Below are 24,014 nucleotides of genomic sequence, written 5' to 3' on the forward strand. Positions count from 1 at the left end.
CAAATATTAGTTAATATAACTTCTCCTTAACAATTCTCAAATTAGCCTTTTAAAAATTAATTTTTATTGGAGTATAGTTGCTTTACAATGTTGTGTTTCTGCTGTACAGCAAGGTGAATCAGTTATATGTGTACATACATCCCCCCTTTTTTAGATTTCCTTCCCATTTAGGTCACCACAGAGAATTGGGTAGAGTTCCCTGTGCTATACAGTAGGTTCTCATTAGTTATCTATTTTATATGTAGTAGTGTATATATATCAATCCCAATCCCTCAATTCATCCCACTCCCCCTTCCCTCCTTGATATCCATAAGTTTGTTCTCTACATCTGTGTCTCTATTTCTGCTTTGTAAATAAGTTCATCTGTACCATTTTTCTAGATTCCACATATAAGCAACATTATACGTTATTTGTTTTTCTCTTTCTCGCTTACTTCACTCTGTATGACAGTTTCTAGGTCTGTCCACATCTCTGCAAGTGGCACTATTTTGTTTCTTTTTATGGCTGAGTAATATTCCATTGTATATATGTGCCACATCTTCTTTATCCATTCCTCTGTCAGTGGACACTTAGGTTGCTTCCATGTCCTGGCTATTGTAAATAGTGCTGCAGTGAACATTGTGGTACATGACTCTATTTGAATTATGGTTTCTCCACCTTTCAGTTACTTGATTTTCCTCTAAAAGTTTTATTTAGTTGTCAATAATTCAAAATAACCAAACATACAATATAGAATGAACAGTGTGCTAAATATTTAAACACATGCATGCACACATATCAGAGTGTAATTAATACACAGATTCAATTAAAGTGTGGTAATATTAACTGCAGACAGTCCTCACTGTGGATTTGGTCAAACTTTGAACTAAGAGTGACTGAGGGAAATATATCACTGACACTTCTGTCATCATCTTGGTATTTCATTGTCTTCCAGTCCTCTACCGTGTTCCGTAGGGATCAATGCCCCCTTGCCACCTGTTGTCAAAATGATCACTTTTTAAAAATTCTGTACTGATATTACTAATTGCAGACTTTCTCGGTGTCTCCCTCTGTAGCTGATCAGAGTTTGGTCGTAGGGTACAGAGTCTTCATCAATTATATTTCTATAGCTCTAGCCGTTTCTCTTATTATTGGAAACTGTACAGAACTGTCCAAGGTTAGAACTTTAGGAAGTCCGACTCTTCTCAGGTGCTGGATGGAGAGAATTGTGTGCTTCTTGGTACCTCTTTGACCATTTTAATGGTGTAGCAGTGAGGGGCATTGAGTAGACAGTCCAAGTCTTTATCAGGAAGTGAACAATTTCCTGAAGTGTGTAAACTCCCAAAGTCTCGTCCACTTTGCAGAAAACAGGACCTTAAACAAATCCCTTCCTTATTCTGCCAATTCTCTTGCTGTTCCCTATGGGCCACCAAGGCCCTTGGAAAGCATTATGGGAAATACTGGAGATAGTTCTTTGGAGGATTGCGTCTCAGATATCAGTTTGACAAGGAGTATTCAATAGAAATTTCTATTTCCTTATTCTCTAGCTGGAATCTTGGATTGGTAAATCTTGATTTATAAAAATGAAAATATGAAGGATATTGTGGTATTATGAAACCTCCTTTCTGATGACCTCATTTTACCTAAAAAGGAGGGAGAGAGGTGAAAACTGGTGTTTATTAAGTGCTTACTATGTGGCAGTATGTTGGCTCCTTTCACATATAGTTGTTCCTTAAGTCCTCACCAAAACTGTGTGAAGTAGGTATCGTTATCCTCACTGAGACAACTGAGACCAGAAAGGTAAAATAACTTAACAAGGCACTCATTCAGTCCTATCTGATTTACTATTTCTTGCTATGTTCTTGCTATTAAACTTCCTGGCATAGCTTCATCTACAGAATCACCAAAGCTCCTCTAACTTTGCCTCGAAATTCCTCCTTCTTCTTTCTTTTCTTTTTTCCTTTTCTTCTTTCCCTTCCATATGTGTCCTTGGGCATATCACCTCTCGCCTTCTCCCAGAACTTGCTCCATTATTTTTTCCCTACTGCATCTTCCATCTCTCTCTTTTCATTCCTTCTGCTAATAAGACACAGGGATATAGTTAGTGGTGAAGGGAGCAGATTCTGGAGCCAGACTGCCTTGGTTCAGCCACTTATCGGTGGTGTGACCTTGAACGTGTTACTTAACCTCTCATTACCTCTTTGTCAACTTCTTTGTAAATGGCGATAATAGCAGTATCCTCTTCATGTGGTTGTTGAAAGGATTAAAGGAATTAAAATATGTAAAGGTACTTCAGAGACTATACCTATTAAGTTCTCAAAAGTGTCAGTTATTAGCATTATTCCAAGCAGGTATTCTCATTCTAAAACTACAACGATGACCCAGTCCCTCATTTATTTCAGTGCCAAACTATTTGGAGGAATAGCTTGTGTTTGCTTCCTCTATTCCTGCCCACTCTCCAACCTCCCTTAAAAGTTACCCTTGGATTTCCCACCATATCTAATGGCTCTTCTCATCTTGCTGGACCTTGCTAGGTCATCTGACACCATTCCTTTGATATTCCTTTTAGATGCTGTGCTTTTGGCTCCTGGGGTTACACCCCCTTAGCCCACCTCTGATTCTAGTTGCAGCTATGATGGAACGTACCCTGCACGCTGTCTGTGCCCCATCTAAGTGCCCGTAGTGCTCTGCTTTTTTGCCTCTGGGCTTTCTTTGAAGTAGCAGTGGCTCATTCAGCCCATGTCCAGGCACAGGGGAGAATACTTTGAGGGCAACCCTCCACCTATGAAAGGTAGTGGAGAAGATAAGTATCCCAGCCTCCTATCCTTCTGAAGCATAACTTGAGGCATATTCTACATGGCTCTTCAAAGGATCCCCAGCAGGATTGAGCCCCATAGCAGTAACTACACCCTTCGTTGCCTTTTCCTCCTTTCCTTCCTCACTCCTCCCTCCCTCTTGCTTGTTCCTGAGGTCACTTCCCAAATAAATTACCTGCACCAAGATCTTTGTCCCTTTCAGGGTAACTCAGACTATGACATACTTTCTTCTCTCTTGGACCCTCTGAAATTTAATTCTGACCCTTTCTTTCTACCAGACTCCTTATCATCTTCATTGTATTGGCTTCCTGTTTTGATTCATCTGTTTCTATATTAAAAGCACCACTGGGGGGACTTCCCTCGTGGTCCAGCGGTTAAGACTCTGTGCTTCCAAAACAAGGGGCCCAGGTTCAATCCCTGGTCAGGGAACTAGATCCCGCATGCCGCAACTAAAGATCCTGCCTGTGGCAACAAAGATCCCGTGTGCCACCACTAAGACCCGGCACAGCCAAATAAATAAATATTAAAAAAAAAAAAGAGAGAGACCTTTCCACACAGTCATGTGTTTTAAAAAAAAAAAAAAAAGCACCACTGGGAATTCCCTGGCGGTCCAGTGGTGAGGACTCCATGCTCTGACTGCCAGGGGCCCGGGTTCGATCCTTGTTTAGGGAATTAAGATCCCACAAGCCATGTGGTGCGACCCAAAAAAAAAAAAAAAAAAAATGCCCACTACTAATCTCCATAAGCCCTAAACCATCATTTTAGCCTTCTAAAATGATAGGATTAATATTCTCTAGTAAAGAGGTGGGCAAAAGTCATCTCCTATGGCCAGGGAAGATGTCAGTTATGAGTAGGCAAGAAAAACCTAGTAAAAGAGGTTAGAACTGAGGTGCTTGGGCTATGGCTTGTCAGCAGAGGAGTGGAAGGCTGTTGAGAATGACCAGTTGATGCTACACAAATGTCCTTAATCTAAATCCCAAGGAAACTTCCCAGTTTTTCTCAGAAACAAAGTGTCAAGTTGGACACAGGCCATGTGTGATGACCAAAACCAAGAGCTAGAAACACAGGTGAAAAGAAATCTCTTCTTCTCTTTGGTAGGACCAGGGAAAACAGCCATATTCACTGTGAAAGCGGCAGCCCTTTATAGGAGACACAAAACCCATAGCAGCAGCATTTATGGTAGAAGCAGCACCTGCTCTCTGTCCCAGCCTTCTCTTCAAGATGCCAGGAGCTGACCGGGCAGCTGTAGCATTTGAAAAAGATGAATTACTGTGAAGAGAACACTAGTTACCCAGAACATCACCAAGGGGAGTAATGTAGAGGGCTACAGATTACCTAAATATCACCAAGTTCATAATGGTCTATCATAAAGGGTACCAGAACACCCGTGAATAAGTCATTTCATTTCTTTAAGTTCCTGTCTGTAAAATTAGAACAATAATACCTAGCCCACTTACTTCATGGTGCTGTTGTTGTATCAGATAAAATTTTGGAAACAAAATCAGTTTATAAAATAAATTTTAACAGAAAATTATAAAGTTCTATACAAGTAGACAGAAGTATGTAATTACCTCGTGCCATACTCATTGTTGCTGACTAATTGTCCTTAGGACTTTCACATGTAAGGTGAAATGAAAGCATATTTTACAAATCTGACTCATCATTTTCAGTACTTTGGATATTGAATATCATTTCTTAATTTTTTAAGTTTGAATGCTGTAATAGTCATCATGAGTGTCCCCTCCTAAGGTGTTGTCTTCTATTTTTTATATCAACCCAGACATCTTCCTTTTTACAGGAAAGCTGAAATTACAGTGAATATGGGTGAAACTCGTATTATTTCTAGTGCAGTTCTCTCAGCCATAGATGAAGACTCCCCCAGGGAGAAGATTTACTACGTATTTGAAAGTCTTCCCCAAAATGGGCAACTTCAGCTTAAGGTTAGTGGCCTTTTTACTTTTATTTTTCAAAATGAATGTAACAGGTATAAATTTTCTAAATGCACAGATTCCTATAACTGAATTTATTCTGTAATAGCCATATTTTGCTCAGAGGTAGAAAATTTAATTTTCCTAGTTTGGGGAGAACTCACACTATTCTAAATTTACTTCCTCAATTCAGGGTAAATTCAACCAAAATTAAGGTTCATCATTGCTCCTTCCCCATTGGGACTGTACCTAAATTGGAGCATAGGGAGTTACTGGGGTAAAGCAAGTTATCTAGTTACTGATAGACTTTATTTTTTAGAGCAGTTGTTATGGGTATCAACAAACTGATTCTAAAGTTTATCTAGAGAGGCAAAATACCCAGAATATCTAACACAATATAGAAGAATGAAATTGAAGGGCTGACACTCCCTGACTTCAAGACTAATATACAACTACAGTAATCCAGACAGTGTTGGTTTGGTACAAGAATAAACAAACAGATCAATGGAACAGAATAGAGAGCCCAGAAATAGACCCACACAAGTGTAGTCAACTGATTTTTGACAAAGCAGCCGAGGTAATGCAATGGAGAAAAGATAGTCTTTTCACAAATGGTGCTCACCAGTCTGATTCAGACTTTGTGTGTGTGATGTCCAAGAATCAACCCAATACAAATTATAGATCAGCCACTTGAGAAGGTCACTTGAGTATTCCATCAAAATGTCTGTTTGAATGGTGGATTAAGGCTAGCAACAGTAACCACCAGCCATCTCCAATGTGATTATTTGACTGAATGCTTAACTTTTAATGTAACGTAGGTACAGCCTGAGAAAAGCAGCAAGGATTCATTCTGTGTAGAACAGCTTGATTGTCTTAGATTGTGGGCACCATAGAGAATCAAAGTGAAGAGCAATCACAGATTTAAATTGAGGTGCAGCTGTGTCCTTATTTCATTTCAAAGAGTAATGAAGCAGAAATGCAGTGACAGCTCACACATTTGGGTGACATGGGAACTGAAGTGTTTTGGTTATGAGAAAATCCAGATGGGTCCATGTTCCCAATATGGCGCCACCGAGTTCTCTCCCAGCTCTCTAGGGCTTTTCCAAGTCTCTCCAAGACCAGGGACCAGGCCTCCTGCACTTTCTCACGCATCCTGGTTTTCTGGTTGACGTTCCTGCGTTTTCCCCACCTTGAGACTGAATCTTATTTTCCTTCTCTTTTGGGGCTTGCAAATGATTTTGTTAAGTCAGAGCTCACACTTGGGAATGCAAGTGGGGAATTAGATGGAGATGACAGAGAGCAAAAGATATCATCTTCTGTATTTACTTTCTGGGAAAAGATTATAAAGAAAAACATTAAATAGAATTGCAGGCTGTTTGGTTTAAAACCTGAAAGAGAATCTGTTTTAAAAAATAAATTTACAAACAGATCTTATGATGCAGACAAAGAATGTGCTTAATTATTATAATATAATTAACTTTCACCCAGTGAGCACTGGGGCAGAACATACCTGTGTGCAAACATCAGATGGGCACAAACATTAAAGAGGAGGGAACTTTATCAAATAGAATGACAAAGGGAAGTGGTAACACAGTGAGGGGAGAGAAGGCATGTGGAATAATGTGACAAAGGAAATTTTTAAAAAATCGTTTAAATTTCTGTTATAGTCTCTTAAACCAGACAGGAAAAGCACAAGATAATATCATATAGTAAAATTTTAAGATGACATTTTGCTTGAATTACTTCAAATGACTTTTATGAGCCCTTCTTAGGGAAAGCTATGCATTTTTAAGAGAAAACAGTAGAATTATTAATGAGACAGATTTATTATTATTGTATTTTCTAATAGTCTCAGTTGTCAGCTCTCCCTCAGCATAACGACCTCTTTTAATTGAAAATGCCACAATTTCTGCACTGAGTTCTGTACAGAATATATGCTTAACTAATGCCAGCTTATTATTAGAAGAGCATGATACATAACACATATATGATATTTGCAGTTGTTTTCGTGCTGACTCAGGGTATAAATGTAGGGAGCGATAGGGACTTTGATCATTTTTGGTCTTTTGGAAGCCTAAAACTGTGGACAGTAAATACACCCATTCTATTTATGTTTTATCTACTTCAGATAAGCCCAGTGACAAACCAGTTTGAAATAATAGGTTTTATTAGTTGTACAGTGATAAGAACTAAAAACAAAAAAGGAAACCCCAAATGAGACACATTTAATTTTTAAAGAATCAATTCCAACAGCTCGATTACCCACCTGCTCTCAATAATTGAAATACTTAATCAGCTATGATTGCTTGTGTTAAATACCTTGGAAATAGCACTGCAGTTGAATTGCCACATGACTTTGTCAAAAATCCGTTGGTTAAAGCTCGTTTTTTCCCCAAGGCCTGAAATTGTTTTAATATATTTCTTTAAATGGAAAATATGATGCAGAATGGCAAAAAATTAAATCTAGAGTTTTCCTGAAATATCATTTATATTGGAAGTTTTCAGAGGATATGGAAGATGTCCACTGACACAACGTGGGGGGAAAACAACCCTGGGCAGCTGACTAATTCTGACACCTTTCAGATAGGGAGGGACTGGGTCCCTCTCCATCCTGGCATGAAATGCACTCAGGAAGAAGTGGATCTGAACTTGCTGAGATACACACACACGGGCGCATTGGATTCCCAGAACCGAGACAGCTTCACCTTCTACCTCTGGGATGGTGACAATAGGTCCCCTGCATTTAATTGTCACATCACCATCAAGGATATGGGAAAAGGTAAAGCATTTCTATCAGGGTTTATTGGAACCAACTTTTACAACCAGAAGTGAGCAGGTGTAAGCCCTTAAAGCTTTTCCCCTCCCTGTCTTCCTCTCTCCCTCCCTCCCTCCTTCCCTCTCTCCCACCCTTTCTCCTTCCCTCCTTTCCTTTCTTCCTTCCATCCTCTATCTTGAAATTCCATCATTTATGATTTGATCCTTTGACTCCTCACTTGCTTTGCCTGTGATCTGTGAGGTTTATGAGGGTAGCCAATTCATTTGTTATTTTCAGTATTTCAAAAAGCCTATTAAAAACCCAGCCTTGCCCACAGGCTGCACAGGCTACTTTAACTGTCAGGGTTTTAAGCTTTAAGTAAAATTTTACCAAATCAATGTGATGACTCTAGTTTTATCTTCAGGGATTGAGTTATTACTTGAAAACAGAGTTTGAAAGGAAAAATATTTTCAATACAACAATAATAAAGGAAATACAAATAAATGTGTCTTAAAATAAAAAAATAATAGGAAGGAATTTTGTTATTGTAAAGGTTGGAGGTTGTTTCTCTGTTCACTTTGGAAGTGCTGACAATACTCTTCAGGGACAAGGGAGAATGCTGTAAGATAATTATCTTCTTGAATTAATTAAAGACCATTTGCATGATAGGACTCAGCAGCACATAAATGGCAGAAGGGAGAGATTGAAAAAAAAATACTGGAAAGGAATCTCGGCAAGGGAGAGTGTAAGCCCTTGATTCCCAACATGTCACTCACTACCCCATACTTTTCCTTAGAGCTTATGTGAGGAGGGTAAAGATCCTGTCTCATTCATCTGTATAGTCCAGGATCTGTATATTCCTAGGACCAAGCATAGTCTTAGATCCTCAGTATGTGCTTGATTGACAGAGTGCTTTCTTTTTTGCCTTGGCTGCCAGGAAGCTCAGAGCTAAATTAAATTGGATGCTTAGGTACAGTAAGAGTCTTACTTCATATGTATGGTAAAATTACAGTTCTGAATTTTTTTAAGACAAATTTTAAGCTAGCTTGATTGATTTTCAGATGTTTATTTTGGGGCTGTATAATAATATATTTTATTTGCTTGTTTCCTTGAAGATGTCTAATAAGTGACTCTCAGATAAGCTACTTGTTACTGTACACATTTATTTCTCTCTGCAAAAGTAAGACTGCCTTCATCATAAGTATCTGTCCAGGCAAAACGTAATACAAGTAAAATGCACCTAATGTATTAGGGCAGGTTATCCTGTCATTGCCTTACCGAGATGCATTCCCTAACATGGTGGAGGAGAGTTCTGTTCCAAGCAGCCACCTGGGGATTCTTTCCAGCTAGGGGATCCTTTGTCTCGGAAGTCCTCGGAGTCACTTTGAGAGTGAGATATGGAGGATAATGAGAGAATTTCATGGGCTAGGCTTGGAGGTAGGGTACCTGTGGCTGGACTGCAGTCACGGGCCACATTAAGGAGTCTGGGCAGTAGAAACTGGAGCAGTGCATCCAGGAAGAAAAGGCATTGAGGCTGGTGAGTGCCTCACTAGTCTCTGCTACAATTGACACGTGATTATTTTCTAAAAGTGTTTGTGAAAACTTCCATCAGGTAGATACATTAACCTGTTAACATTTTCAGAAGTTCATAATTTCTTTTCTTTTTTAAACGTAGTGGTGTTTTATCTCTGTACAGTGTTCTCTCCTTCCCCTCCTCCTTCACTGTTGCTGTCCTTCCTTCCCTCCTTCCTTCCTTCCTTCCTTCTTTTCTTTCTCTCTCTCTTTCCTTCCTCTCTCCCTCCCTGCCTCCCTCCCTTCCTTCCTCCCTCCCTCCCTCCCTTCCTTCTTTTCTTTCTCTCTCTCTCTCTTTCCTTCCTCCCTCCCTCCCTTCTTGCTCCCTCCTCCCTTCCTTAGCATCAGTTTTCTCAGTTTGCAGTGTAACTTTATAGCCATAATTGTTCATCTCTAAATGAAACTATACTGAATTGTTAGGCTAAATCAACACTAATATAAGCATATTGAACACTTGGGTTATTTCCATTTGGGAGCTATTATAAATAACATTATGCCTTCCCATTGTGCTGTGTCTTCTGATATGTGCAGTGGCAAAAATGACATGGACATCTTTGAGAGAAGTTGAGAAGGACATTGTCTATAGTTGGCCCTGATTCATACTCTGTCATTACAGTGCTGAAAAGTTGGGTTCAGGCAAAACCTAGATGCTCTTCCTCCACTCAGCTGTATCTTCTGCTCCTGGTGAAACCTCCTGTGCATGATTTTTGTTTCCCCAGCCTTGTTCATTCTTCTTACTTCCTTGATATATTCATCTTGACTCCCTCTGAAGAATCTGGGGCTCAGGTTTTGATTTAAAATTAGGTTGGTCATTGATTCTTAGGTTGGACATAAGTTGCATAGCATTTTGAGTTAAAAGCATAGTATACAAAAAAGACCAATTTGATCATCTAAAACAGGGTTTCCCTGTCTCGGCAATATTGACATTTTGGAAAGCATAAGTCTTTGTTGTGCATTATCAGATTTTTAGCAGCATCTCTGGTCTCTACCCACTGGAAGCCAGTAGCACGTCTCAGATAGGATAACCAAAATGTCTCCAGATGTTGCTAAATGTCCCCTGGGGGGCAAAATTGTCCCTCATTGAGAAACACTGGGGTAAAATTATACCTCCTTGATGTTTTATTTCCTTATAGGACTAAATATCTTTTCAAGATTTTATTGACTGTATTTTTAATTCAGAAATGACTTGGCATTTATTTTACACACATTTCCTTTTGGATATTCACCGTTTTAGTGTTAATTTTCAAGAATTCCTTATATACTAAAGAAAGGAAGCAAAATAATAAAATGTTTGAGTTTGTGCTCTTGGGTCAGATGTTCAAGCTCCACCTTTCATAATTGTGTAATCATTTGCAAGTTGGTTAACATTTCTACACCTTAGTTTCCTCATTTATAGCCTGAGAAATATGACAATACCTTAACCCTGTAACTGTACAAAGTAGAAACTCTATAGTATTTTAGTTGTGATCATTTTTTTAATGAACCTCAAGTGAGCAAAACTGGATTATAATCCTTAGTTTGTGAAACACGGTATCCTTTGTCTATGTGTGATCCTCTTCTCCTTTGCTCATTCAGACACTCATTCATACAGTCTTTTAAACATAAGAACACCTATGTAGCCACCACACATACAAGGACTGGAATATTAACAGTATCAAACATCTACCTATGTGCCCTTTCCAACCTCCAGTGGGAACCACCATCCTGAATTTTGTGTTAATTTTCTTACTTTTGTTTATAGTTTTCTGGGACTTGCTCACTCAGCTAATAAATGTTAATAAGCTACATCTTGTGTGGTTGCATATAGCTCTAGTGCATCTGTTTTGCTACTGCACAAAATTCAGTTGTATGAATAGACCACAGTTTGTTTATACATTCACCTTTTGAGAAGGCATTTGGGTTGTCTCCATTGTTCTCAGTTACAACCATTCTAGCACAGATCTCCTGGGTACAAGTGCATGTGTTTCTCTCCAGCATGCAGCTGGAGTGGAATCCCTGGGTCAAGGCATAGGTGAGTATCCAACTCTTTACAAAATAATTCCAGATTGTGTACCAGTTTACCCTCCTACCAGACTCATATGCAAGATTCTACATCCTCTTCAACACTTGGTATCATCAGGCTCCTACATCCTTGCCAATCAGAGGGTTACAAGATGACAACTTACTGTGATCTTGATTTATATTTCTGTGACTATTCATGAGACTGAGCGTCTTTTGTTGGCCATATTGTTACGCTTCTTTGTGATATCTGCTCGTGTCTTTGGCTGAATTCTTTTATTAATCCTTGTTATAGAAATCTTGCTATGTCATATTACTTTTGACTTCTGCACAGTTTGACCTTTGCTTTTTACCTTCACCTTGGACATTTTATTTTTAAAAATTTGGTTCTTGACCACAACCTCTTCTGCCACGCAGGTGATATTGTCATCCGGGCAAAACCACTTTCGGTGTCTAAAGGTGACAGAGGTTTCCTGATGACCACCACCCTCCTTGCTGTGGACGGAACAGACAAGCCTGAGGAACTTCTCTACGTCATCACCTCCCCACCGCGATATGGCCAGGTCGAATACGTCCACTATCCTGGGGTCCCCATTACAAGCTTCAGCCAAATGGACATAGCAGGACAGAGAGTCTGCTACGTACATAAGAGCACGGCAGCTGCCCACAGAGACACGTTCAGGTGAGCCCCGAGGAAACTTTTCAGAACCCCTTCTTTGGATTAGTGCTTAGAAAGACAAAGGAGGGAAAAAAATGGGTCCTTTTCCAGCTCTGGTGTAAGTATGCTCTTCATCCACTCCCTCGATGGATGAAAGGGAAAGGTGCACAATTAAAATGACAGCAGCCAGCCAAGAAATTAGGGCTCGTTGTTTAAAAATAAACACCTAAGCAGATCTCAGTGCAAGCTGTTCCATGAAGAGACATGTGAAGACCTGAGGATCCCCGCTAATGAGAGCTGTGGAAAAGTAATTTACCTCTTTTTGAGTATGTTTTTCTATCTGAGGGAAAGGAATTTGCTAGTAAACATTTGGCATAAGCAGACAGTGCCTTTTGACACAATGTGTTCTGGTAACTACATCATAAATCATGTTGCCATAAAATGGATCGTATTTCCCCATAGAAACCGTGTTATAATTGGGGGCTGTGCACCTGTTCAAGGATTCTGTATCAAATAAATCACTGGAAGGAATAACAATCTGTTGAAAAGGCAAAGATACAACATTAATGAAGGTCTACATTCATTTGAAGTACTGAAATCTGTTTCCAGTCACAGAAAGCAAGAAAAACTGCAGAGGATCTATCATTTAGCAGTTTTCAAAGCTGGCTGAACTTGAGTTTCCCCAAGGACCTCAGGGCTGGGATGAGAACCCGGAAATCTTAGACTAGCCTTTGGGGGACCATGGTACACATCTAACCCTGAATTTTACCAATTAAGAAGGAGGCCGTGGGGCTTCCCTGGTGGCACAGTGGTTGAGAGTCCGCCTGCCGATGCAGGGGACACGGGTTCGTGCCCCGGTCCGGGAAGATCCCACATGCCGCGGAGCGGCTGGGCCCATGGGCCGTGGCCGCTGAGCCTGCGCATCCGGAGCCTGTGCTCCGCAACGGGAGAGGCCCGAGTACCGGGAAAAAAAAAAAAAAAAAAAAAAAGAAGGAAGCTCTGAGAGCATTGATTCATTTTCCATACACGTAGGACTTCTGGCCTCCAGTATAATTTTTACCATGTCAGAAAACAACCTTCAAAAGAATGCTATAAAATAACATAAATGTCGCAGACTCCTGTGTTATTTGAACGGCTCCCATAAACTATCAATTACACTGATATACCCGTGTCCAAATACCACTTTCCTCTATCATATATCTTATCAGTCTAAATTCAATATGTCTGCTATGATAAACAGTGTTTAAATGTCAGTAAAGATGATTTTGCTTCCCTTTTTGGCATTTGGAATGATGATTTGAAAAGATGATTTGGATAGTTCAACTGTTAAACAAAAAAATCCAGGGGAGTTTGAACTAATACCTTCTTTTTTCCCTTGATAAGTGTTCTTAACAAGCAGATAATCATTTGGTTGGTCACTCTCTCAATAACCAATTCAGTGCTTGAGTGTTGCTCAGTATTAACTGAAACGTCAGAAGTGGGGAACACTTTTCCCACTGGTTCTTTGGCTTGGGAAGGCATAGGCCTGGGGTCAGTTCCTGCCTTCATTACATCACATCTCTGGTTCTCCTCAAGTCACACATTCTCCTGTGCTCTCATTAACTCTTCCATGAAAAGGAATGATGCTCGTATTAGCTGCCTCAGAGAGTTGCTGAGGGGTTTAAATGGGCTTGTGTACATAAAGTACTGAAAACAATACACGGAACGTAGGAAGAACAAGATAAACATTGGTTTCTATTTTTACTGTTACTATTGTTGTCATTCTTGTTGTTATCATTGTTTACTATATTCTTTCCTTGGCCCCATTTTTATCATTGTTTACTATATTCTTTCCTTGGCCCCATTTTTTTCTCTCCATTCTTTACACCACTAAGATTAATCTTGGAGGAAAGAAGGTATAAAGAGCAATGATGATTCTTTTTTTCCTGTTTGTTAATGGAGGGTGGATGCTTCTTGGCTTAATCTAGGTATACCAGATTCAGGGCTTTTCGTTTGATACCCATTTCTGGGACTTCTTCTTCCTGTCCATTCCTGCTTCCCCCCGTCAATGCCTATGGGAGAGTCTGTTGAAGACATTAATGACTGTATTGGAGAAACCAGAGATCCTACTGGTGAAGCCAAAGAATGAACATGTAAAGATGTTGAGAAATAACAATTAGGTCTTAATCAGATTGTAGTGATGAGCTGAAAATGAAAAACAAAATTCCTGATGTGAGGATTGGTGATACCATAACAGTTTCCTAATTCACATGCATAGAGAGTCATACTAGATGGTGTTTTAGAAATCATTCACCCCAGGAATGTCTAACTTTCTAGATTCTGAAGAGACTTACCTGAGAGGTTTAAAAAATTCAAATTCTTGGGCCTTACCGCAGAGAGGCGACTTTGGTAAGTCCAGTTTCAGGCCCAGGAATCTGTATTTTTAAAAGCTCTCTAGGTGATTCTGATGCTATTGGGACTAGCCATCTCCAGTCTGGTCCAGTCCATTGTTCCAAGTATGTTCTGAGGAGTTTGAAGATTTACAGGAGGCTTCTGAGGGCCTCCCAGAGACAGAAAATGAAGGGGCTGAATTGGTGGGACTCTGCAGCTCACATCCCAGTTTTCTGAGATAACTTTGTTTGGTTTAGTTTTTTGGTGGTTTGACTTTTAGTTTGTTTTGCACACTGAGCTTCTGGGCAAGGTTTTCTTTTAGCAAAAAATCTGTGGTTCTATTTCCTAAAATGAGTGATTAGTACCATCAATGATACAAAGATGCAGAATGATGTGGGCTGGTACAGGAAGGAGACAATAAATAATAGGGATTCAAGAGTGGGAAACTACTCCCTTTTAATTCTCTCTATCCTTCTGTTTCTAGAAGGAAGTCTCAGGCCTGTGCTCATATGTACTTAGCAGCTCTTCAATATTAACTGTTTTCCATTTTTAGCAAAGAGTGTACAGGCCTCAGGCTCCAAGCCATGGGCCAACAATATCTAGCTAGAATGAAAAACAGTTTGTTTTCCTGTATTTATTTTTATAGTATTTGTAGTGATTAAGTTTTTATGAGTGAAAACTTTGAGCTTTTAGTATTTAAAAGGTTTCTTTTCAAGTACATTTACTTAAGCAGAAAAGTGAGTTGATATAAAACAAAACAGTAGGTAATAAGAGTACAGGTAATACTAGAAAATGGCAACAATTGTGATGATGGTGTTTGAATGACTTAAGATTAGGGAACAGGTCCATAGAGAGACAGTAAACAAACAACAAGGGTTGAAAAGCATTGATTTAATCCAATCCCTTCATTTATATATAGGAAAGCTAGTATTGCTTGAACACCTGTAATGCGTCGGGCAGTGTTCTAGACCCTTTTTGGTGTGTATGTCATTTCCCTTAAGCCTTACACCGCCACCTGGAGAGAGGTGTCTTGCTCCCATTTTATGGATGAGAAAACTGAGTTTCCAAGAGACAAAGAAAGTCACCTAAATTGACATAAGTAAGTATCAGAGCTGAACTTGGGCTGAGATCTCATTTTGGAGAGGTCTTTCCATTATACCTGGTTGTACCAAAAATTTGTGGACAATTTGTACTTGTGGGAAGGAACCTTCTCAATGTGTCATTCTGATGTTTGGCCAGCAGTTTTACATATTTATAGTGGAAGAGTCTAGCATCTGCTGAAGACCCTCCTTTTAATCTTGTCATTTCACTAACCCAATCATCGACTGCTGTGTTGTTTGTCAAGTGGCGCTCAACCAAAGCTGAAAGCCTGTTTTAATGAAAGTGTGATTATGGTGCTTTTTAAAAATTAAATATATGCAACCAATCTAATCACCTAAATTTATGTTGCTTGCTGTTAAATCTGGCAAGGAATTTGGCTGGGTAGAAGAGATAAATTCTGCCGCAGAGAATTTTCCCCCTTCTCTTTTTAATGTAAGCTATGGCAGCATTAATTAAACGGGGGAGTTTCATGGTCAGATTTTTACCTTCTGCAAAACTATTTTGTGAATCATAAATTTCTCCTGTATTGTTTGGTGCTGCTGGCCTGGAAGAAAGATTTGGCATCGCATTCTGGGACAGATGACACCAAGTGATTAGCAAGCTGACTTCAGCTGCTAGCAGCCGGGGACTAAAAGAACATGCTAATGTCCTCCATTTTGACATGCCGGCTGGACTTTTTTTTTTTTTTTTTTTTTTTTTCTGAAGAACTGGCTCTATTTATGATTCCATTTTTATCTTTTAAATGCCATGACAGATGGCAGATTCTTCAGCCAACTCTATTGCCAGGAAATGCAGAAAGCTTGAAAGCACCATGGTAATGGTGAAATCAGACCAGGCAGGCACCCCAGACAAATCTAAGAGTCATTCCCCAAATTTCATGAGACAGTGGTCATCTTGGCTATGTCTCTTCTCAAGGGAGGGGGGGGTAATAAAGGAAATGGGACCCACAGAAGGAGCTGCTACCTCGATACCACCAGCTTCTTAAGCTTGGAGTGGATGCCTTAACAGCAATGGCACTATTGTTTTAGAACTTGAAAATATGTTTGGAAGGTTTCTTTTGAGGGGGTGGTAGTGCAGCATTTGTAAGATCATCTGGTCAACCTTTGCAGACACGAAGCACTGACCTTGTCTCACTGGTTCTGCTGGGCTTTTTTTTTTTTTTTTTACTGGGAAGCCAACCATGACCATTCTCCCTGTCTCTCTCTCTCTCTGATAATGTTCTCTGCCTGTGAGTAGTTTTCATTGTTACTGGCGAAGGTGGAATGATGTGTGCGATCCAGTCCTGTTGAGACATTGTGTCCTTTTCACCACTGGCTTCTTAGCTTTCAGTCAGTGCAGACAGCTGCCTTGGGGTCCCAGCTGGGAACGCTGGCCTCAGTAAACATATTTCTTACTCTTACATGGTCCCTCTCCCGCTCGCCCTCATTCCCATCTGTCTGATGGCAGGCTGCCGATTTCCGACATGGTCAAATGCCCGTCAGAGGCAGGGAGGAGTCTGCGATGGACCACCTGGATCAGGAGAAAACTTCAGTGCCCCCCACACGGGTCACACACACACACGGATAAATGCGGCCGCCTTGAGACTGAGCTTGGAGGAGCTTGTTGGGCATTTTTGGAATTCAGTCTCCAGAGAAGAAAGTCAGAATCTGATACTCAAAATGACTGCCTCTGATGACCCTGTGGCAGTCGCTGGGCCTCCCCCTTCACCTCCTTGCCCCTGATGGCTGCCTCTCCCCTTCCTTCTTCTTCCTTCTCCACCAGTATTTGACCTGCTTTTAACGGGGCACAAAGACTTTAATTCCACAATTAATGCTAATACTAGAAATACATGTCCTCTGGCTTAAATTTTTGCTCAACTCTAAATGGCTAATTGAAAACTCTCCGCAAGAGCATGTGTTGATATAGGGATCTGGTAGGGAATAGACAGCCACTTTATTGTGAAAGAGGGCAAAGTTGGAAGCATGAAACGTGTTTCTGGAGGGGTTAAGTGAAAAAAGGAGAAATTGCAGGCCCTGAGGGAATGCCTAGTCTCCTTATTTTACCTCTGGTCAGATGATAGGCTCCAGGGAGGAAACATGAAAAAGTTAACAGGAAAACAGTGGAATAAAGGCATAATTCCATGAAAAGCTTCCCCTGAGAAACAGACCATGATTTTTGTACCTAAAAAATGTATATCGCTTGATCTTTGAAACTGTCAAGGTGACTAGTAAGTAAAAAGTTGAAGTACACACACAAATTTTTTTCTAGTGCTTTTTTTCCTTTTTTAAAAAAATAATGAATTTTGCAAGCACTTCATGATCCAGCAATGAAATTGCCCTCTTTGCTTAGAATATATTTATCCAAATGTATTGTTTTGTTTTAAGGAAGCTATGTGATTTTGCTCAATCTACAATTCTAAAGTTAATTCAGTATTCTTTTCCAAACTGTAAAAATAATGCTGTGGACAAAACCAGGTTATATTCTTTACAAGACAAGGTGTGTGAAATGTCAAAAATGTGCTTTATCTGTAGTACTTCACTTAGCAGTTTTAACTTTTTAGACAAGAATTTCTATGCATCACATCCTATTTTCCTTGTAGGCAGTCTTATCAACTAGATAATTAGAAAGCTCAAAATTTTTAGCCTAGCCCTCAAAGCAAAATCTGTATCAGCCAAACTCGTCCTTTACTTTTTGTTCAGCTGCTTTTTTTCCCTGAGTCCTTCGCCTCAGGCAGGCTGGCTGATACATGACACCCGCACAACCTGGTTTCAGGTTCCCTCATGTTCAAAAGCAAAGCATCAACCCTCCAACCCTGAAGGATAAGACACATTTTGTAAAGAATGAAAAACTTGGTAGTCGCATTTGTCAGATTAGTAAAGTAAAGATAAACCCCATATCTTCTCTAGTTTTGAAAAAGAACCTCCTAAGTAAATTATTATATAATTTAATGTTATATGCCACTGCAACAGTTTTAGACCTGTTTACATCCATGGAATATAAGAGTATCTCTCTCCCCCATGAATATTTCAAGCACCTGGTACATGGAGAAAAAACGAATAGACACAACTCTGTGATTATTTCAAAGTACATTTCTTTGGCCTACGGTGAATGTGTCAGTTCCATCTGAGTAGTGATTTCCTAACTTGTTGGAGTTTTAATAGTGCATTCTGTGGGCTTAATTTCACGATGGTCTCAATTGTCCTTCAAATAGAAATTACATGTTGAAATGTTCTAAAGATCATTTCAATTAGTTTAATTTTGAGATTGGCAGCGCTGGGTGGAATGTGATTTAGTGATCAATATAATCAGAAACACGTTATGGTATCACAGAACCTGCGATTGTAAGAAAGATTTTGCTCACCTTGGATTTGTATCATTTCAGTTTTCTCTTTGTAGGTCTGCGGTGGTACTCAGGCACCACAACTCTTTCTTAGTGGACTGCTGAACCAGCATTTATTAAAAACTCTGTAAGAGCAAAAGGTGTGAGGTCAGAAAACCTGGGTTCTGGTCCCAGCTCTGTCTCCTACCTGCCTTATGATCTCCTGCCACGTTTCTGAACCCTTGTGTTCTAATTTTCTTTTCTTTAAAGCAGGGGAATAATCGTTGTCTAATGGCTCTCCCCCATATCTTGTCAGGGGCAAATGTGGAAGCTCAAAGAAAAGTATATGAATTGAGTGAATTAGCCAAATTTAGCCCACTCAGCATTTTATTGGATGAGCTTCCAATGATCAGTCTTAAGAGTTTAGCTTATTATAGCACAGGGAGATCAGCTTGGTGCTTTGTGACCACCTAGAGGGGTGGGATAGGGAGGGTGGGAGGGAGACGCAAGAGGGAGGAGATATGGGGTATATGTATATGTATAGCTGATTCACTTTGTTATAAAGCAGAAACTAATATGCTTTTGTAAAGCAATTATACTCTAATAAAGATGTTTAAAAAAAAAGTTTAGCTTATTAAATTCTCACCAAAAAATACAGTTGCAAAAGTCTATATATATAAAATGAGGATACTGTTCAAACTAGTGCAGTGGATCTGAAAGGATGTGAAATTCCTATTTGGGGCAAGGAATTACACTAAGTACTGACAAGCCTGAGAAATATCATCGGCATACTCTGCCCCATCATGTGAGCTACCATCAATGTTGATGAAAAAATACTTTGGGAGTTAGAATGGTCCATTTGTGCATTACCTAGTGATTGGTTTAATGGATAGAATAGTGTCCTCCTGAAAGATCCGCCCTTGAGTTTTCATTTTCGTCCCAACACGACATATCCTTTAGTAAAGGTGTGTATTGTTATCATTTCATTCCAGTAGATGGTGACACAAGAATCCATGTTGAAGGCTGCCTTGCCTCTCTTTGCCAGATTCATCGTGAGCAATGGACTGCAGACCAAGCCCGGGGTGTTTGAGATCACGCTGGAGACTGTGGACACAGCCTTACCCGTGGTGACCAGGAACAAGGGGCTGAGACTGGCTGAAGGGGCCACGGGCCTCCTCACCCCTGACCTCCTTCAGCTGACCGACCCTGACACTCCAGCGGAGAACCTCACCTTCCTTTTGGCCCAGCTTCCACGACACGGCCAGCTCTACCTGCGGGGGACAGTGCCGCTTCCACACAGTTTCACTCAGCTGGACGTGGACAGCGGGCATGTGACCTACAGGCACTCGGGAGGGCACTCTCGCACTGACCGCTTTACTTTTGTGGCCACAGATGGGACAAACCAAGGCTTTCTTGTGGATGGGAGAAGGTGGCAAGAACCTGTTTCATTCACCATCCAGGCAAGTATGACAAATACATGGTCCTTGGCCAGAGATGTGGAGAGAACGACTTCCAGGAGAACTGTTGCCTTATTTCCTTCTTTCTTTCATTCACATGTGTAGTGTGTGTCTACAGTGTGCCAGGCACTAAGGAAGGCACCAGGCATGTTAATACGAACAAAACAGTTGTGCTCCCTGTGTACGGGCTAATGACTGGCCTTTGGAGTCAGTGGTGGTACAGAAAGGACCACAGAACATGGGCTTTGGAGTCAGACACACCTAGGTTGGAATTTCTGTTTTAAACATTTTAATAGCTGTGTGACCTTAAAAGAGTTCTTTGACTCTTCTGATTCTACTTTGCCTTCTTTGAGAAACAATCCTTACGCATTATGGTGAGAATTAAATAAGATTAGGTATCCAAGGTACTAGCATATTGCCTGAAATACATCAGATATTCTATCTCTTGTGATTACTGTTACAACATCTAACTACACTATTATGTTGATGCCTTTTGGTCTGTGTTATCTACTGGCATTTTAATGGTTTTCAAGTAAACACATGGAAACTTACGAAGCAGCATCAATATTACACACGTATTAATGGTGGGGATAATAACGGTAGCAGCTACAGTTTTTGGAGTGTTAACTATAGGTCGGACCCGCTTTCCATAAATCTCGTTTAATTTTTATAAAAATCCAATGAACTAAGTTTTATTACATCCATTTTATAGATGGTCAGGAATTCAAAAGTTTGGTCAAACACATAAAGATCTCAAGTCTTTTTGATCCCCATGCCGTGTCCTTTCTGTGGTACTACACTGCCACAGTTGTGTTGACTGTTACGATGGTTCTTGGAGGGCATAATGTGTGTTTCTTTTTTAGTCAAAACACATCAAGTATGTTCTGGCTCTCAAAGCCTTGAATCCAGTCTCCTTGGATATAGTTCACCCTGTTCTACACACTTCCACCAACAGCAAAAAAAGATGTAAATCTGTCTCTTAATTCAGGATACATTCTGATTATGTAAAATAATAATAATTTTCCCTTGCTCTTTCATCTCTGTCTTAGAGTTCTCCAGAGAAACAGAACCAAGAGGATGTATATAATTTATACACATATAGATTATGAGACAGAGAGGGGGGAGAAAAAGAGAAAGGGAAAGATTGCTTCAATTGATTTATGTTCAGGAATTGGCTCACGCAATTGTGGGGTCTGACACATCCAAAATCTGCAGCGCGGGCCAGCAGCCTGAAAATTCCAGCAGGAGTTGATGTTACAGCCTTGAGTCCCAAGGCAGTTTGGAGGCAGAATTCCTTCCTCTTCAAGAGACTTCAGTCTTCTCTTAAGGCCTTTAAGTGATTGCGTGAGGCCCACCCACATTATAGAGGGTAATCTGCTTGACTCAAAGGCAATTGATTGAAATACTAGTCCCATCTAAAAAACAAAAAATGCCTTCACAGGAGCATCTAGCTGGTGTTTGACCAAACAACTGGACATCAAACCCGGCTGAGGTGACATATCAAATTAACCATCACAGTCTTTATCTAAGGTGGGATCTGAGGAGGAAGGTGGGGAGTTATGATCACATGGAGTGGATACAAGATGAATCTTTGGCATGAGGGAGGTCCAGAAAGTGGAATGAAATTATGATGTACTAGGAGAAAAGAGAAGGTGTTGGTAATATTGGTACAGGATGTAAGAAGTACTTTGTACATAGTAAAATTACTCTGTTTCTTTTTAAATTATGTTTTACTTGTTGTTAGTTTCATCCCACTCTTCAGTCTGTTAATATCTTTTTCTTGACCCCTGACCCCCCACACAATGTAGAGAAATGTCACTGTACTGCCCAACCTGGAATAATGTTCTGGTCTATTTGGTTGCAAATTTGTAGGAGTTACTAATTCGGAGTGAAGGCATAAGAGTTCCGCACTACACTCCAGAACAGAGAGGGAAAAGGGGGTACAGTTTGAAGAGAGTACCAGAACTTAAATCAGGTTTCTCCCAACACCAATAATATCTTAAAGAACATGGTTATCATAGGAGAGTTATCTCTTGGAAGTTGTAGAATTTACTGATAGGGAAATATGCAATACATGTTGTAAAGGTTTTTCATTAACAGTACAAGGGTTTCCTTGCCTTGTGTGTTAAAAAGCAAGCAAGCAAACGAACAAAAAACCTCACAAGGAAGGCCTCAAACTTTCTCCCACAATTCCCCTGAACTTCCTGGTGTCTCTGAGCCAAGAAGTCAAACAATTTAGGAAATGACTCACCCCTCCAGCAGTGCAGGAGAGTGACCTCCTCAGTCTCCTGCTTTTAAGAGCTTTTTCTGGCAAGACAATAAGACGTCAGCCACCACTGAGGGATGAATTGGTCCAAATAGGTCTACTAAGCATGGGTGCACTACTGTTAGGGTCCCAACCTGGCTAACTGAGGGCAAAGCTACTGGATTTAAACACAAAACTGATACCAGCAGGCACCAATCTGACATTCATTTTGTAGGAAATCATGTCTATCCGACCAAGATTCTGCAGTCTTTTTTTTAACTGAAGTATAGTTGATTTACAGTGTTGTATTAATTACTGCTGTACAGCAAAGTGATTCAGCTATACGTATATTTACATTCCTTCTTTTTTAAAATATTCTTTTCCATTACAGTTTATCATGGAATATTGAATATAGTTCTCTGTGCTATACAGTAGAACCTTGTTGTTTATCCATTCTGTATATAATAGCTTACATCTGCTAATCCCAACCTCCCACTCCATCCTTCCCCCAGCCCCTCTCCCTTAGGGAACCACCAGTCTGTTCTCTATGTCCGTGAGTCTCGTTCTGTTTCTTAGATAGGTTCATTTGTGTCGTATTTTAGATTCCACATATAAGTGATGTCATATGGTATTTGTCTTTCTCTTTCTGACTTACTTCACATAGTATGACAATCTCTAGTTGCATCCATGTTGCTGCAAATGGCATTATTTCGTTCTTCTTTGTGACTGAGTAGTATTCCATTGTGTGTGTGTGTGTGTGTGTGTGTGTGTGTGTGTGTATACCACATCTTCTTTATCCATTCATCTGTCAATGGACATTTAGGTTGTTTCCATGTCTTGGCTATTGTGAATAGTGCTGCTATGAACATAGTGATGCATGTTTCTTTTTGAATATAGTTTTGTCCAGATATCTGACTAAGATTTGCAGTCTTGGTGTAATGATTCCTGTAATCTTTCTTAAAAGGAGACAGTGGGAGTGGGGGTGAGGGAGAAAGGACCAGCATCACTGCTTTCTAAGGTTTAGGCAAGTGTGAGATGATTTTTAGTAAATCCAACACAAGTGATCATAAGGATGTAGCCTTTTTTAAAAAATGTCTTATACTCCAATATTTTAAAATGCTTCTGTTATACTGATCCAAAAGACCTGCTTTTGAAGAAACTAGAAATTTAATAAGACTAGAATAGATTTTAACACAAAGTAGGACTGAAGACACAACAGGGGACCATGTAACCGGAGTGTAGATATTAACAATTTTTTAAAAACGAACACAACAGGCATTTATTCATTTTGTAATACTTTTATTTTTAAGGAAAATATAACATTAAAAAAAATCCCTATACTCAAGTATTTACCAACTTTGAGGATTACTTACATGGCTTGAAGTATTTGTATTTTTCCTCTCTTGACATTGACCATCCTTCCTACTAGTCACCTTGGAGCTTCTCCCCCAATGGCCATGATAAGTGTTTGACCCTCCACCTCCCACCCAACCTCACAGCTCTGAGGGTGCCATCCACACTTTTTTAGGAGAGGAGAATGGCTAACTTTTGAAAATGTTTGTTGCTATTTCAGCTTATAAAATAATTGTTGTAAAGAATTCATAAACTACAGAAAAGGACAAAACAATAACCCTTCATCATCCTACTGCTGTCAGTGGCTTCCTTGCATTCTTTAATTGCAATAAAAAAAGGATGATATTATATGTACTATTATGCATATTGCCTGTTTCCACTCATAAAAATTTCCTCATGTCATTAAATCTTCCTTGAAAACACAATTTTTAAAGGCTGCATGGCACTCAATCTCAGGCAGAGGTGTTTTATAAATCCCCTGTTG

General features: G+C 39.9%; 1 protein-coding gene across 12 annotated transcripts in view; it reads left to right on the forward strand.

Annotated features, from left to right (window-relative positions):
* FREM1 (FRAS1 related extracellular matrix 1) overlaps positions 1-24,014 on the forward strand; it is a 170,769-nt gene that overhangs the window by 109,513 nt on the left and 37,242 nt on the right. For 6 of the 12 annotated variants that reach the window (XM_029202856.1, XM_029202857.1, XM_029202859.1 and 3 more), the window contains 4 exons: positions 4,594-4,735; positions 7,307-7,502; positions 11,466-11,730; positions 19,521-19,935. The exons of 1 other annotated variant lie outside the window; for it this stretch is intronic. In XM_029202856.1, the coding sequence (XP_029058689.1) occupies positions 4,594-4,735; positions 7,307-7,502; positions 11,466-11,730; positions 19,521-19,935 (1,018 nt within the window). Of the gene's footprint in view, positions 1-3,893; positions 4,531-4,593; positions 4,736-7,306; positions 7,503-11,465; positions 11,731-19,467; positions 19,936-24,014 lie in introns of those variants that run through there. 5 more of the 12 variants (XM_029202868.1, XM_029202872.1, XM_029202863.1 and 2 more) reach the window with 4 other exon arrangements.

This window comes from Monodon monoceros, unplaced genomic scaffold (assembly GCF_005190385.1).
Source record: "Monodon monoceros isolate NGI ecotype Baffin Bay Population unplaced genomic scaffold, NGI_Narwhal_1 Super_Scaffold_5, whole genome shotgun sequence".
Classification (NCBI taxonomy): Eukaryota; Metazoa; Chordata; class Mammalia; order Artiodactyla; family Monodontidae; genus Monodon; species Monodon monoceros.